Genomic DNA, 14488 nt, shown 5'->3' on the forward strand with positions numbered 1-14488 from the left:
TGTTAAATGACTAGACTCCTAGCTGACTTAGACTTCAAGTAGTCTCCATAACTAACTCTAGTTATTTTGACAAAATGAACAACAAAACAAACAATGAACTGGTCTAATTTCCTTTATAGATTATAAGAATAGACCTTACAAGATTAAGACCAAGAAATCACGACTCTAAAACAAGAACAAAATGACTGATAACTCTGTTAGGTCCTTCGTCTTCTTGAAGCGCAGATTTCAGATTCTTGAGAGCATGAGGTTCAATGGTTTTTCTTTTTAGTGATTCCAAAAAGGCAAGTGAGAATGGTTGTAAAGAATGTATATATAAATGATATACAAGTGTCCTCCTGCACAGGGACTCGATCGCGCACACAACAGACCTGCAAATTTGGCAGGATTTATTTTTTACTATTGTCTGCTGTCATTTTCAATCTTCGAGTCTTCAAAGGGATCAGGTCCCTTACCTGTTACCTTAGTTTGTTAAATCATCAAAACTACAATCAACATTAAGCATTATCATTCTTGCATATCACTTCAATCGATTTGTATCTAGGACGGAGATATACTTAGATTCGTGCTTGGTTACGAAACAGGATGAAAACTAAATGCTCTACAGTTGATTCTATCTATCCCCGCTCAACGATGTAGTTAGATGGTCAATTAGGGTAGATGGTTAGAGGTTGGGAGATCATGACCATAATATCAACCCTGTAAATCAGTGATTTGATAACCATTTGAAATCCATAAAAGAGATATAAAGTATGAATTCTTAGTATATTGCAGCCCTAAAATTGTGTGAGAACAATCAATTTAAAATCGAATGTTTTAAGTTATTCTAATTCTTAATTTCTTGCATTAATAGCTTATAAACAAACAAAAAATCAAACTCTTGAGGTACACTCGCATTAATTTATGGGTCCAGTGAAAGTTGAGCATATATTGATCGTATTTAAGCTTGAACAACAACAAATTGCGTGAAGTAATTAATAAAAAGTTTCGTTCGGTAACTTAAGCCGTCATAAAAAAAATCAGCTTTCGTGTGCTATAAAATGGACACGTGGAAAAGGTAAAAGAGATAATCGGCGAGCGTATCAGATAGAATTGAAAGTAGATTACGTACTAATTAGAAATATTAAGTAGGAAAATAAAGCACAATTTTTTTGTTTTCTCAAATTTTACAGATAGAAAATGAATTCAATCATATCACGACAATCTCCCAACATTTACCACACAATTATTAAATGACCTGGGATCTCTCTCTCTCTCTCTGATACAACGAGTAAGGAAAGGAGAATGTGATATTACAAATTAATGGATTCGACCCACAGTTCTCTGGTATAATTCTCAATAATTCATTTTGCTTTTGTATAAAATTCTATATTAGTTTTCATTGATTTTGCCTTTTTTGTGTTGTGGGTTCTTCAGAATTGGAGTTCTTTGACAATCTCAGAGACAATCTGTGCTTCATTTTTCCCCATTATTGCACTCATGGAAGCTTTTATCTGTGCTGTTTCTGGTTGCTTGGGATGTTGCCACCCTCCTAACAAGAAGTTGGATTACGACTACAAGGACCTTGCTCGACTTTCCGATGAATCTCGATGTAATTAACAATCCATTTTTTTTTTCAAAATGTGATTTGGAACTGAAAAGGCTGAATCATTTTTTGTGAATTTTGATTTTCAGTTAATATAAATGAGGTGGAAGCATTATACGAGTTGTTTAAGAAGTTGAGTTGTTCAATTATCGATGATGGTTTAATACATAAGGTGAATTGTCCTTTTTTATTATTTTGCTTTTCTTATTATTGATTTATTACTTAAATTTGATAATCCTTCTCCCCCAATTCATAATTTGTGACAAATTTTTGGATGTTATATATTTAGCAATTTTACAAAAAATGCATAAATTGCAACTTTCCGTCCAAAATGATGAAAAAGTTTTTTTCTAAAAAAATTTACTCAGAATATTGCTTAATTCTTCTTGATGTTGCTCATTGTTAAAATTACCATCTGGGAAAAAAAGACCAATCTATTTGATTCTTGGAAACTGAACTAGGACGATCATTTTGTGGCAGAGGACTATTAACATGTAGTTTTGCTAGAGAAAGGGAAACTGATGCAACTTGCAAGGATCAAGAATAAGGAACAGGTTCCTTGAGTGAGTACAGGAAACTATTAGTTAGTTACATTTTCAGAAGTTAGTTAGACATACTGTTCACCGGAAAGTTAGTTAGGATTTCCGTTGGATTATGTTACTCATTCTTCTGATTAGTTGTATCCATTTATATGAGTCTAAGTGCGATTGTAATAGTCATTGTAAGGCATCTTATGAAATACAAAATCTCTTCTTTCTTTCTTCTAATATTTCTATCTCAACTAAACTCTCGATTTTCCTAAGCTAGCTTATCATCTTCCTCGAGTAACCTCCTGGATTAATCTTTTTCACGAATCAATTGTGCATCAGAAACCCTTTTGTCATTTGATGGATCTGTGGAATGGAGTGTTGGAAGTAGAGGAGTTCCCAGCAAGGCTTTGCATTTGGGCTTTAAGTTTGATGTAAGGGTTAAGTTGGAAAGACTATCTGGGTTATAAAGCTTAATTATGGGGTGTGGCTGAATTAAATAAATTCTCTATAATATGCACAATTTATTTGTGTGTATTTTATCTTCTGACTAGTAATATATCTTATCCTGAAATTGAATGAGTCATCATACAAAGAGAAATATGTAGGTGGAATTTTGTGCAATTTTCCATCCTAACCTTTCGGTGACATCTTTCTCAACTTTTATCTTCATTTTCTCTATGAAGTTTCACCTTTATGTTAGACATTACTGATATAATGAAGGAAAGAGGGTGAATATTTGTTTTCCAAACCTTTCTTTTCCTAACATGACCTTAGATAGGAGGGTGTGGAGGAGCCATATTAGGGTAGAAGGCTAGTTCATAGTATCGTTATTCTTCCTTAGTAGTAGGCTTATTAGCGCACTATGACTTCCTGTGGTCTGATGTCTAGTATTATTTATTGCCTTCATTACTTTCGTTACTTTGATTGTTCTATTTCATCTGGGTTGCTTTTGCTTTCGTTACTTGCTGTTTTCCTTCAAGCTTTGAACTTGTTATTCTTATCTGACTTCTTCTTTTTGATTCTATTTTGATTTTTCTGAGCCGAGGGTCTTTCGGAAACAGCCGTCCTACTGTGGTAGGAGTCAGGTCTGCGTACACTTTACCCTCCCCAGACCCCACGTTGTGGGATTTCACTGGGTCGTTGTTGTTGTTGTTGTTGTAAACCTTTCTTTTCCTCTTATTTATGTTCTTTCTTCATCTGCAGATAGATGATAACAGTGTTCTTATTCATTTTTTACTAAATTGGCATATGCCGCATATCACTTTTTTGCAGTTTTTAGATCCTTGAGTGGTCTTTTCCCCTCCCTCTTTACTTTTTCTTACTGAAGCCATGTTATAATAATCTTTTGCTTTCCTTTTTCAGGAAGAGCTTCAGCTAGCCTTATTTCAAACTCCATATGGTGAGAATCTCTTTTTGGACCGGGTAAATGCTTTAAAACTTCTGTTCCTAGTTCATCTAATGTTCTCTCTTGGAAAATCTATCTCCATTCCATGAGAACAATGCTAGCACATTATATATGGATTCTGTGTTAGAATTGAATATGCTAGACATGCCAATTTACTTGCACTTTGATGCTTCAACTGAAAAAGACAGGTTATCTGCTGGTCTATGTATGAACTGCCAGCCTTGGGGTTCTTCATAGATATAAATATGTCGCATTATTATAATTGGTTGTCCATGTCATTTATTAGTATATTTAAGTGGGTCAGATGGATCAATCATCTGAAGTATTCATATTCTAAATAAGTAGGGTTAGTTATTTGTCAACTGTGTTGTTAGCTTTGTGGTTCTTTACATGTAGTAACTTGTTTAACTGTATTGAGGACATACTGCTTTCTAACAGTTGAAATATATATCAGGGATAGCTCAAAAATGAGGAAAGAGTTAAAAGAAATCTGCCTTGCATCAACTTTGGCTGACCTTAATTTCTTCATCAAGAAATTGTCTTTAGTTTCATGTTAATGAACTTTCCAAGTTCCTTTTCTGCAGGTTTTTGATCTTTTTGATGAAAAGCAAAATGGAGTCATTGAGTTTGAGGAATTTATCCATGCACTTAATATCTTCCATCCTTATGCTCCAATAGAAGACAAAATAGACTGTAAGGAGTGTAAGCCATTCTTTTAGTTAATAGTTGTTCTATTCAAATCATCTGGTGTGTGATTCATTGTAATCACTTCTTTTTGGTTCTCTTGCAGTTTCCTTTAGGTTGTATGATTTACGACAAACTGGGTTCATTGAGCGAGAAGAAGTGAGTAAACAAGTTTGAGAATTTCTTTCAACAGCTTTGAAGTTCTTTTATACTCCAAAGATGTGATACTACAATAGCTTTTTAAATAACTACCTTCGATTCAAATCTAGTAATTGCTGAACCTGCACTCTTAGTTTGCAGATGTTAGTGTTTTAAGTTCTAGAAATACTGGGAGCGGCGGAGTATAACTTTCTTTTACATAATTGCAGGCTATAAACTATATAACTCTTATTAGTTTCCATATGTAAATCTTGAAAGTTGATTGATTCTGAAATTGAAACTAGAATAGATCTGATGATGTCTCAAAACGTACTTTGGATGCAAAATTAGTTAAGTCAGATGAGAATGGTATTGCGAAGTGATTGACTCATAAACTTATACTGAATTATATATATGAGAATATCATACTACTCTGAGTGCAACGAAAGTGGCACAGCAGAGTGAGACCCCACAAGGTTCATACAGGGTATTTCCCCACAAGTCATTTACTTCAACTTATTACAAGCTGTTACAGCTGATATATACGAAGCACAAGCTTTGAGATTGATAATATTTTGGCTGCAGTGACCAGTTCTTGATATCATTATATGCTTAAAAAGCATGTTTAACTTGGAAGCTTCAAAACTCCTACTTAATGTGATCAATTTCATAGTTGATACAATGCTGATCCAAAACTTGATCAGAAGTCATCAGTTAAACTTCTATTAAGCCAGAACAGTGTTTTGAATGGCGAAAGGCGACAAGGGTCTGCCTCACCACAAGGCTCGCCGCTCGCCTTTTTGAACTGCGGTGCCAGTTAACACCAAAAAATTAAAATATTTAATTGCATATATAAATAATCAAAATCTCAATATCAATAACATATTAGCAAATATTTCACTTCAAAAACTGAAAATAGATAGTAGATACTAAAAGTCTAGAATTTGAATGAGAAAAAATAGAAAAAAGTCAAAACAATGAGAAAAAAACAAACATAGGTAAAAGCAACTCTGAAGTCTGAAGAAGAAGGAAAAAGAAACACAGGAAGAAGAAATCCGAAGAAGAAAAGAAGAAATACGTATTGGTTAGACTTTGGAGTCGCCGGAAAAGTCTGGTTGGTCACCGGAGAAATCTAGTCGAGTCTACTAGTTGGAGTCGCAGTCTAAGTCTAGGAGTGCAACTGTGCAAATTTGAAAGAAAACTCTAAAATTACCTTTTAACTTTTAAAACCCTAAATTGGTCTCCTTTTTTTAAGAAAATACAAAAGGCGATGCCTTTCTCGCCTCTCGCCTTTGTCGCCATGACGTCGCCTTTTGAAGATCGCCTCACCACAAAGCTAAAAGGCGATGAAGGGTCGCCTCGCCTCGCCTCTCGCCATTGGTGACAAGGCAATCGCCTTTCACAACACTGAGCCAGAACACACTCCTTTCTTTCTTCTATTGTTGATTCAGTGCATTTAAAATAATTAAATACAATCTCTTCCATACCTCTCAAGCAGAAGCTAGCTCCGGGCTCCATTTGCAAGCCTCGCGAATAATCTCATTACCTTCCCGAGCAAGATCACGTCCTTCATACAAGCTCTTATCCCTAGGAGGTCTTCCTCTATTAGCAGGGTTTTTTTGGAAAACTATTTATTCTGGTGTGGATGGCAACCATGGCGGGCAGGCCTATATTTCTTAAGCGAGTATATTGATGCAATAATGGTAAAAGGAAAGTACATATATGGATGGAATCATTGCTTTAGCTAATGAATGTTTGTGCATATGTGGATGCAATAAAGGTTGAAATCCAGAGATAGCCTTTGAGTTTATGTTAACTGAAAGTGGGATTGTTAGTCTAGTTTGTTTCAGTCCTCTTTTTTTTTTTTTTTTTTTTTTGGGGGGGGGAGGGGTCAGGGTGGGGGTAGGGTTCAGATAAAAGAGGCAGCTCCCAGAAAAGTGCATCAGCAGAACCCTGTGCATAGCTTAGGTCTACCTCTGTAATCTACTTGCAGTGTTCTGTGTTAAAGTTGACGTCAAATTTATTTCTAGATGCATCTATCCTTGAATTGATTGGAAAGTTTCCTCATTTAGGTTAAGCAAATGGTAATTGCAATTCTGTTGGAATCTGAAATGAGGCTATCTGATGAACTGGTCGAGGAAATTATTGATAAGGTATGCTTTTGTCAAGGTGAATCTTTTCTCTGAACCCGCCTGCAATCTGCATATCATAATCTTTATGTCTCCGTGTTTGTGGCTAGACATTTGCTGATGCTGATGCTGATGGGGATGGTAAGATTGATAAGAAGGAGTGGAAGGAGTTCGTTCTTAGATACCCGTCATTGCTGAAGAACATGACTCTGCCCTATTTGAAGTATGTTAACTGTTCTTTTATATCATGGCTTCTGTGCTTTTATTATTGTTGATTCAACCACCTTGCAAACTACCTGTTATTACATCTCAAGTTGAATTCTTTCTTTTCTTGCTGTCTTCTGTTTCTCTTTCCCTACACTTGTTTTTTGTTAAATAGGAAAGGGGAAAACTGAAGGAGAAACTAAACCCCCCACCCCCAGATTCTCATTTGGCTCTACAAGGAATTGGTGAAGGTTAATTAGGAAAAGAAAATTCTGATGTTTTGAACCCCGTCAAAGAAAGAAGGAAGCTCGTGGTAGCTACTCATTATCTCCTTTCAATATACAAAAAATTCTGGACACTAGATATGAACATCCTTTATCATGTGTATTCTTTTTTCTTTGTCCTTTTGCCCTTATGAACTCTCTTTTGTTCGGTGCGTCATTTGCTTGGTCAAATTCTCTCCTCTAACTTGAGGAATACCTTATATGCATGAGGCCAGAAGAATTATTTCTACTGTGATGTTTCCTTTCATCCTTTGGAAGCAAACCTGACAAGGCAAAAGTTTTCTATGTTCTCTTCCTACATCTTACTGTGCTTTCCATGAAAACTGTTGCATTTTTTAGCAAGAAGGAAACCTCTAAAAATATTGATTTCTTGTGCTTCATTTTACAGGGACATCACTACTGCATTCCCAAGTTTTGTCTTCCACACACAGGTTGAAGACTTGGAGAAAACCCATAGCTTGTGACAAGTTGTGTCCTAGACCATAGCATGGAGATGATTGGCGCTGGGAATTTCGTTAATCTGGCTAAACGGTTTGTGCCATCACTAGAAATGTCCCCCATTATAACAGGGGACATGTTGGTCATCAAGTTTAGCAGCCAGCAGCTTTTCTTCTACGCAAAATGGCTTAAGCTGTCATTGGCATCTCATTCATTTTCACAATCAATCTTCAAAGTCTATTGTATTAGATGGTGATTTAAGAAGATCGATTGGTGAATCATCAAGTGTATTTCTGTCCATACCTAGGCATCTAGTTACAATTTGCCGTGTACTTAAAAAAATTGACATGTACATACATTTTGGCCATGAATTTGTGTATCTAGTTGGTATCAGTTTTCAATCCAGTAGTTGATGTCTTGTTTAGATTGCTGAGTTGAAGTTTTAATCCAAGGTTCATCTGTTAAGGCCCAATCCTCATCCTTTTCTTATCCTTACTGAAGTACTCCCGAGGAGATTTATACTTTGCTGAAGATAGGGGTGTGGTTTTTCTGATCTCTGTTTGGATGGATTAATGGTCAAACAATTGAGTTTTTCCATCTTCTGTTGCAATGCTTCCTTGGAGAGAATTGTTTAAATTTAGGGAACAAACAATATTATAATAAGATAAATCAAGCCAAAACTCAATAAAAACCTTGAGGTTGGTGTTCTGGAAATCAATTAGGCCGTGGGATATAATTCTGAAAAGATTTGGATTGGATTTGACGAAACTCTAGAAGATTTATGCTTAACGTTAATTTTAGAGGAAATTTCATAAACAACTATAATTTGGAGCATAATTACCATTTGTAGCTAGAATATGCCTAATTTCGAATTACGAGCCACAGCTACTATTTTGATATTTCTTGTATGCATTTGCTCAATTTCTTTGTATCAATGCTAGAGTCACATTGGATAAAGTCAAGATATGTATGCCTTCACTCAATTTCATTGTATCGATGTATACAGAAGCGCTTGATACAATCACAATAGGTTGTATCCATGTTCTCAACAACTTGTATCAGCACAGACAGTCACATGGATATGCAAAAAATGCGAAACAATTTTAGAAGTATATAACACTAGTATATGTATCCATGCGATGTGTGAATATTATTAAAGTCTAATTGTTTTATATTGCAATGGCTTGTTCGAATATGTTAAACTGTATTATCTTAAAAAAGTCTAATTGTTGTTCCTCGATAAAACAAACTCACCTCATTCCTCCCTACTCCCTAACCTGTTAATCAAATTTATATAAATAGAGATAACGAATCATGTAACTATCAAATAATTTTTATCTTTCAAGCCTTGAAAACAACCTCTGACAGAAATGCAAGGTAAGGCTGCGTACAATAGACCCTTGTGGTCAGGCCCTTCCCTGGACCCTGCGCATAGTGGAAGCCTTAGTGCACCGGACTGTCCTTTTATATTTGTCTTCATTGCATTGTTCACTATTTAAAATTATTAGATTGATAATATTAATTTTTATTAGCTTATAATTGGCTTAATATAATTATCAGGTGCCCTTCTTATGTTCCATTTTTCATGGATTTTTAAAATTTTTGAATTTTTATTCTATTGTTCACGTCTTTTCAATTTAAATTTTGTAGACAGTAGTAGTATGTATATTATATTTATGGGAAAAGAGCATCTATACCCCAAAAAAGTAAAATATTTACCCTTAAATGCCCATTACTTTCATGCCCCTTTTTATTTTAAATTCGTGCGCTGACGTTAGCCCCCTTTTCCTCTCTAATATTATCACAGTACATTAATATACTCATGGTATCAAAGAGTAACTGAGCAGTGTCTTCATTGAATGATTGTTTCTTCCTCCTTGATAACTACCATCAAAGTATAACATAAGCTGGTGGAATCAAAGAGTAACTGGTCAATATTTTCATTGAGATTTGCTTCAGTTCTTCGATGAGATTACTCAATCATCCATGATACCATTACGGTATATCCATATACTGTCATGATGATATAACTGATATGTTTCTATTCTTCAATATTTTAATTTTAAAATAGTTTAAAAAGAGTCATAATTTAGATACAATTTTTTAAAAATTTGCAAAAAGAGAAAAAAAATTATATAAATATATTTTTTGAGTTTCATAAATAAGATTGTGGCTTTAATAATTTTCTCTTAATTCTTTCTTATTTATTTCTTAAAAAAGGAGTTCAATCCTATATGATACTGATAAAGTATCAATATACCGATGAAGTATCACAGATGATTAAGCTCAGTCCTATGTGATATTGATATGGTATCAATATATCGACAGAGTATCACAAATGATTAATTCATAACAGTGATGTTGTCAAGAGTGAAATAAGAAAAAAGAAAATGAGGTAGACACGTAAATAGTTTGGGTCATGAGTCCATTAAAGATAAATAGTTTGGTTTGAGTTCAATTTGGGTAAATAGTTTTACTGATGAATCCAATTTATGTAGTTTTCCCAAAAATTAAGGGAAAACTATACAAAATAGACCAAATTGTGAAATTATTTACCCAAATTGGACTCAAATCCTAATTATTTACCCTTAGTGGATCCATGACTCAAACTATTTACTCTCTTACCCCACTTTCTTCTTTCTTAATTCGCGCATGACGTTAGCATCACTGCTAAGAATTAATCATGTGTGATACTCCATCGGTATATTGATACCATATTGATATCATATATGACTGACTATAATTCTCTATGATACTCCGTTAGTATATCGATACCCTATCGGTATTATATAATATTGGACTCTTCATTTAAGAAATAAAAATGAAAGAACTAAGAGAAAATTATTAAAGTCACAATCTTATTTATTAAACTCTAAATTAATAGAAAATATATTTTTATTGATACTCCATCGATATATTGATACTATATCGGTATCATATACGATTGAGCTTAAAAGAAAGAGTAGAGAGTGTAGATCAAGTAATCCTCAAAAAATAACCATAAACCTTAGCCGCCACTGGCCGGAATGGCCGAATCAACCGGAGGACGACCTCCACCGGTAATCCAGAATATAACCAACACGCCAATTAAACAACCTACATTATTATATACTGAAAATACAAACATCAATACTCAGAACCAAACCTATGCCAATTTGTTCAAGCCCGCAATTATGAATAAAGCTACTGTTGAAATTCCATCAAAGCAAATTTCTTACATCAATGGGGAACCATTCATTGCTTAGAAATCCGAAGAGATACAACAGATGATAGAGAAGGAGTGTCACGACCCAAAAACTGAGGTCATGATGGCACACATCTCAAAACCCAATCTGATGTGTAACCCTAAAAATAAAATTCATACAAGACTCCCAAAGGGGAAAGTGATTCCACGATTTAAATAAAAAGAAAAAAAAATGAAGAAATTATCCCAAAACCTGGTGTCATAAGTATAAAGAGCATCTAATACAAGGTTCGAATCTGAAGATACAACATAAGTCTCTGAATGATACAAAAGACTGAAAAATAAAGATAGACTAGTGACGATCCGAATTCTGGGACCTCACCACTAATCTGAGAATTACACAATCCGCTAGAATATTAACTGCCACGTGGGGTACCCCGACTAGTATCTGCATCAAAAAGGGACACAGAAGTAGGGGTGAGTACAATTCACATGTACTCAGTAGGTTTTAGCTGACTGAGTATAAGGAATTAATCAAACCTATGAAATAAACTAAGGAACGCTTCCACCTGCATATAGAAAAGTCCCACTTCGGCATCGGTGCCGCCAGTTTATATATATATAGTGGCACGAATAAAGTATAATAACAACTCATAATCACAATTAATCAAATAATTCAAGCAGCACAAATGTCAATGCAATGCAATGCAATATGATGATGCAATGATGTGGTGGTACGGTGGAATCAAGACTGTCGCACAGCCTGTCGTATACACCTGCCGAGCTATGCTACCAAGCAGGACCCATGGGGGTCTCGCAGACCATATACCTCAATCTCATTATCCTTGCCACCTCCTCGTGGTCAAGGGATCACAATGCATCCACTACCCTGCCGGAAAACTGCCTCGGTCAGGGACTCAAGATACAAAGGTTAGGATCACAATGCATCCACTACCCTGCCGGAAAACTGCCTCGGTCAGGGACTCAAGATACAAAGGTTGGGATCACAATGCATCCACTACCCTGCCGGAAAACTGCCTCGGTCAGGGACTCAAGATACAAAGGTTGGGATCACAATGCATCCACTACCCTGCCGGAAAACTGCCTCGGTCAGGGACTCAAGATACAAAGGTTTAAAGGTGTTTTATTTTTCTTTCTCAAAAATAATTTCCATATTTCTCAACTTCCCATGTTTCATGATATGATGAATGAGGATGAATGCATCAAAACACATATGCATGGAAGTAATAATCAACTCACATGTGGTATAAGGTTCAAAGTTCTCAAAACTTAACCTACACATGATATTCACCCTCAATAAATAGTAACGGGAAGAACACACTTTCATTTAAATATTCACCCCTTTCTCAACAATATTTCAATACCCAAGTATGCTCAAAAACCCCAACTCAATCTCTCAGGCGGCATCACAAGTCAAATAATATACTCAAGCCTCTCTCTTAGGCAAATCATAATTCACATGCTCTCAAAGCAAATAAGATAACAAATAAGGCCCCCACACGGGCTATGTAATACAAATAAACCCCGTCACGGCAACACATTAATAAATAAGCCTCCACACGGACATCACAATATATATAACATTCTCAACTCATACTACAACCCCATCCCAAAGTCTATAACATATGAATGACTAATTACCCCATCTCAATCTCAAAGAAAGATAGTCAAACCTACCTCAATTGCCGAAACCGCACTCAAATACCTCCATCGGATAAGCAAATCTCGAATTCAGTGCCCGGAATGACAATCCACTATCAACAATGAAACATACACGTCACAAGGAGTCCAATGACACCCATATTGATAGGTTTCGGAACCGGGGGTAAAATGGTCCAAAAATTAACTATTTTCGAAAAGGGTCAAATCTGTAAATTTATTGAACAATCCCATTCTATTGGTAATAAGGAACTCATGGTTGAAAAACCCATAAAAATAGAGCTCAAAACGAGTTGGAAATCACAATTTTCCTTAAATTCGGATTAGGGAAGAAACAAGGATTTTTGGGGTTTGAAACTAAAATTTAAGAGTTAAAATCGTCAAAAACTTAATGAAAAAGGAAGGTTTTAGGTCAAAAATCACTTACCCAACACTTTGCCTCGAAAATCTCTTCTCAAATCACCTCAAGGAGTTCAAGAACTCAAACAAATGTTGAAAAAAATATTGAAATGGGAAGAAAGGGGCATTTTCTGCCCAAAAAGTTACTGTTCACGCGTGTTACTGTTCACACGTGTTACTGTTCACGCGTGTTTTGTACAAATTTACGAAAATCACCATCAAGGTCATTACAAGGAGAAATTATAATATGCAGTGATAGGTAAGTTTTCATACGACAACATTGATATTAAAGAACTAAGTAAGGTAATTCCAATACAATGTGGAATTAAAGGAGTGCCAATCATAGGATTGCTTGATGAAAGACATATTCTGATCCGATTAAATTTTCTGGAAGACTATGCTAAAATGATGTCTACCCCTGTATACTATCTAAAAGTGCATGACAGATATTGCCAAATGAGATCTTTCATATGTAATTCATTGTTCAATCCAAAGGAAGAGACTTCAAGGGTTGTAGCTTGGATAAGCTTCCCTGAACTGCCTCCAAATTTCTTTGCTAAAGAGGTTGTGTTTTCCATCGCAACTGTAGTTGGAAAACCACTAACGGTAGATCTGGCCACAGAAAACAAAACAAGGCCAAGCTGCGCAAAAATCAAAGTTGAGGTTGATTTATTAGCAATATTACCAAAGAGGATAAACATTGCTGAAGAGGATGAATCAGGAATACTCAAATCAAAATGGGTAAGAATCAATTATGATTACTTACCAAAGTATTGCAAACACTGCAGACTCCAAGGTCATGAGGAGAAGGACTGTAGAGTACTTAATCCTGAACTGGCAAAACCTGGCAGAGAAGAAGTCTGGAAGGAAAATGTAAAAGTTAGTGCCACAAAAACACAAAATAAAGAAGACATTCAAGGGAGAAGAGGATGGTACAATACTGGTAAACAATAATGGATGCAAAGAAGGAGCAAATACAAGAAGGATAAATCAAGAGTTATAATTGGAGAAGTGAGTCCAGTACAAAAGAATAAGGAGGGAATCATGGCAACTACCAATGCATTTGCAGTACTGGAAGAGGTCTCAAACAATCATGATAGGGTGAATAAAGAACAGGTGCCACAAGAAGATACCAAAACATGGATTGAGAAGAGCTTCTATACTCACAAAAGTCAAGTAAAGGACACAGACAATAATGCACATGATACAGAAAAACCACAAGGGGATAGCATCAAATCTGGGGATGAGCAGGACACAGACAATCACATACGATCATCAAGGGATCAGCACATAGTAAATAATTATGTAGAGGGTATCTTACTTGATGAATCTCAAATGCAAACACCAGGAAAAAGTATTCAAACAAAAAATACAACATCAAGTCATCAAGGGCAGGAGGATAAGCAGAAAAACAAAAGTACAAATTAATCCAGTGTGAACAACAGCAAGACAACAGCCACAAGCAGAGTGGAACAACTATTATCTGATGTACAGGATAACATTGTGAAATTTCAGACTCTAGATCTAAATCAAATAGTGCAGGGAAGGGAGATTCATAGTCAAAGCAAAAATTTGGCATCACAAGAAAATCACATTTGGTGGAATGTGGAGAGATAGAAAAAAGATCAACAAGCAGGGAGTAGTAGTACAAACAACATGGAAAATAAGGCAATCACTCAGAGAAATATAGAAAGAGCAATACAGGAGAAGGAAAATCATGAATTTAATATGGTGCAACATGAACAAGGCATATCAACAAAATCAAAATTGAATATTGAAGAGGGTAGCAGAGATCTCGATGACCATACTTTAGAGCATAATTTGGAGG

The 14488-nt window shown here is 35.5% G+C and overlaps 1 protein-coding gene across 2 annotated transcripts; it reads left to right on the forward strand.

Moving 5' to 3' along the window:
• Positions 1–1130: 1130 nt before the first annotated feature.
• Positions 1131–7869, forward strand: LOC129889246 (calcineurin B-like protein 10). Of its 2 annotated transcripts, none has more exons than XM_055964474.1 (9): positions 1131–1326; positions 1417–1591; positions 1675–1757; positions 3478–3537; positions 4105–4222; positions 4311–4363; positions 6415–6495; positions 6582–6694; positions 7348–7869. In XM_055964474.1, the coding sequence occupies exons 1-9, from the start codon at positions 1303–1305 to the stop codon at positions 7421–7423; spliced, it is 783 nt and encodes a 260-aa protein (XP_055820449.1). In that variant the 5' UTR covers positions 1131–1302; the 3' UTR covers positions 7424–7869. The 2 variants fall into 2 exon arrangements, with proteins under 2 accessions (XP_055820449.1, XP_055820450.1); XM_055964475.1 differs by having other exon boundaries at positions 1134–1326; positions 4105–4213.
• Positions 7870–14488: the final 6619 nt, after the last annotated feature.

Source organism: Solanum dulcamara, chromosome 5, assembly GCF_947179165.1.
Source record: "Solanum dulcamara chromosome 5, daSolDulc1.2, whole genome shotgun sequence".
Lineage (NCBI taxonomy): Eukaryota > Viridiplantae > Streptophyta > Magnoliopsida > Solanales > Solanaceae > Solanum > Solanum dulcamara.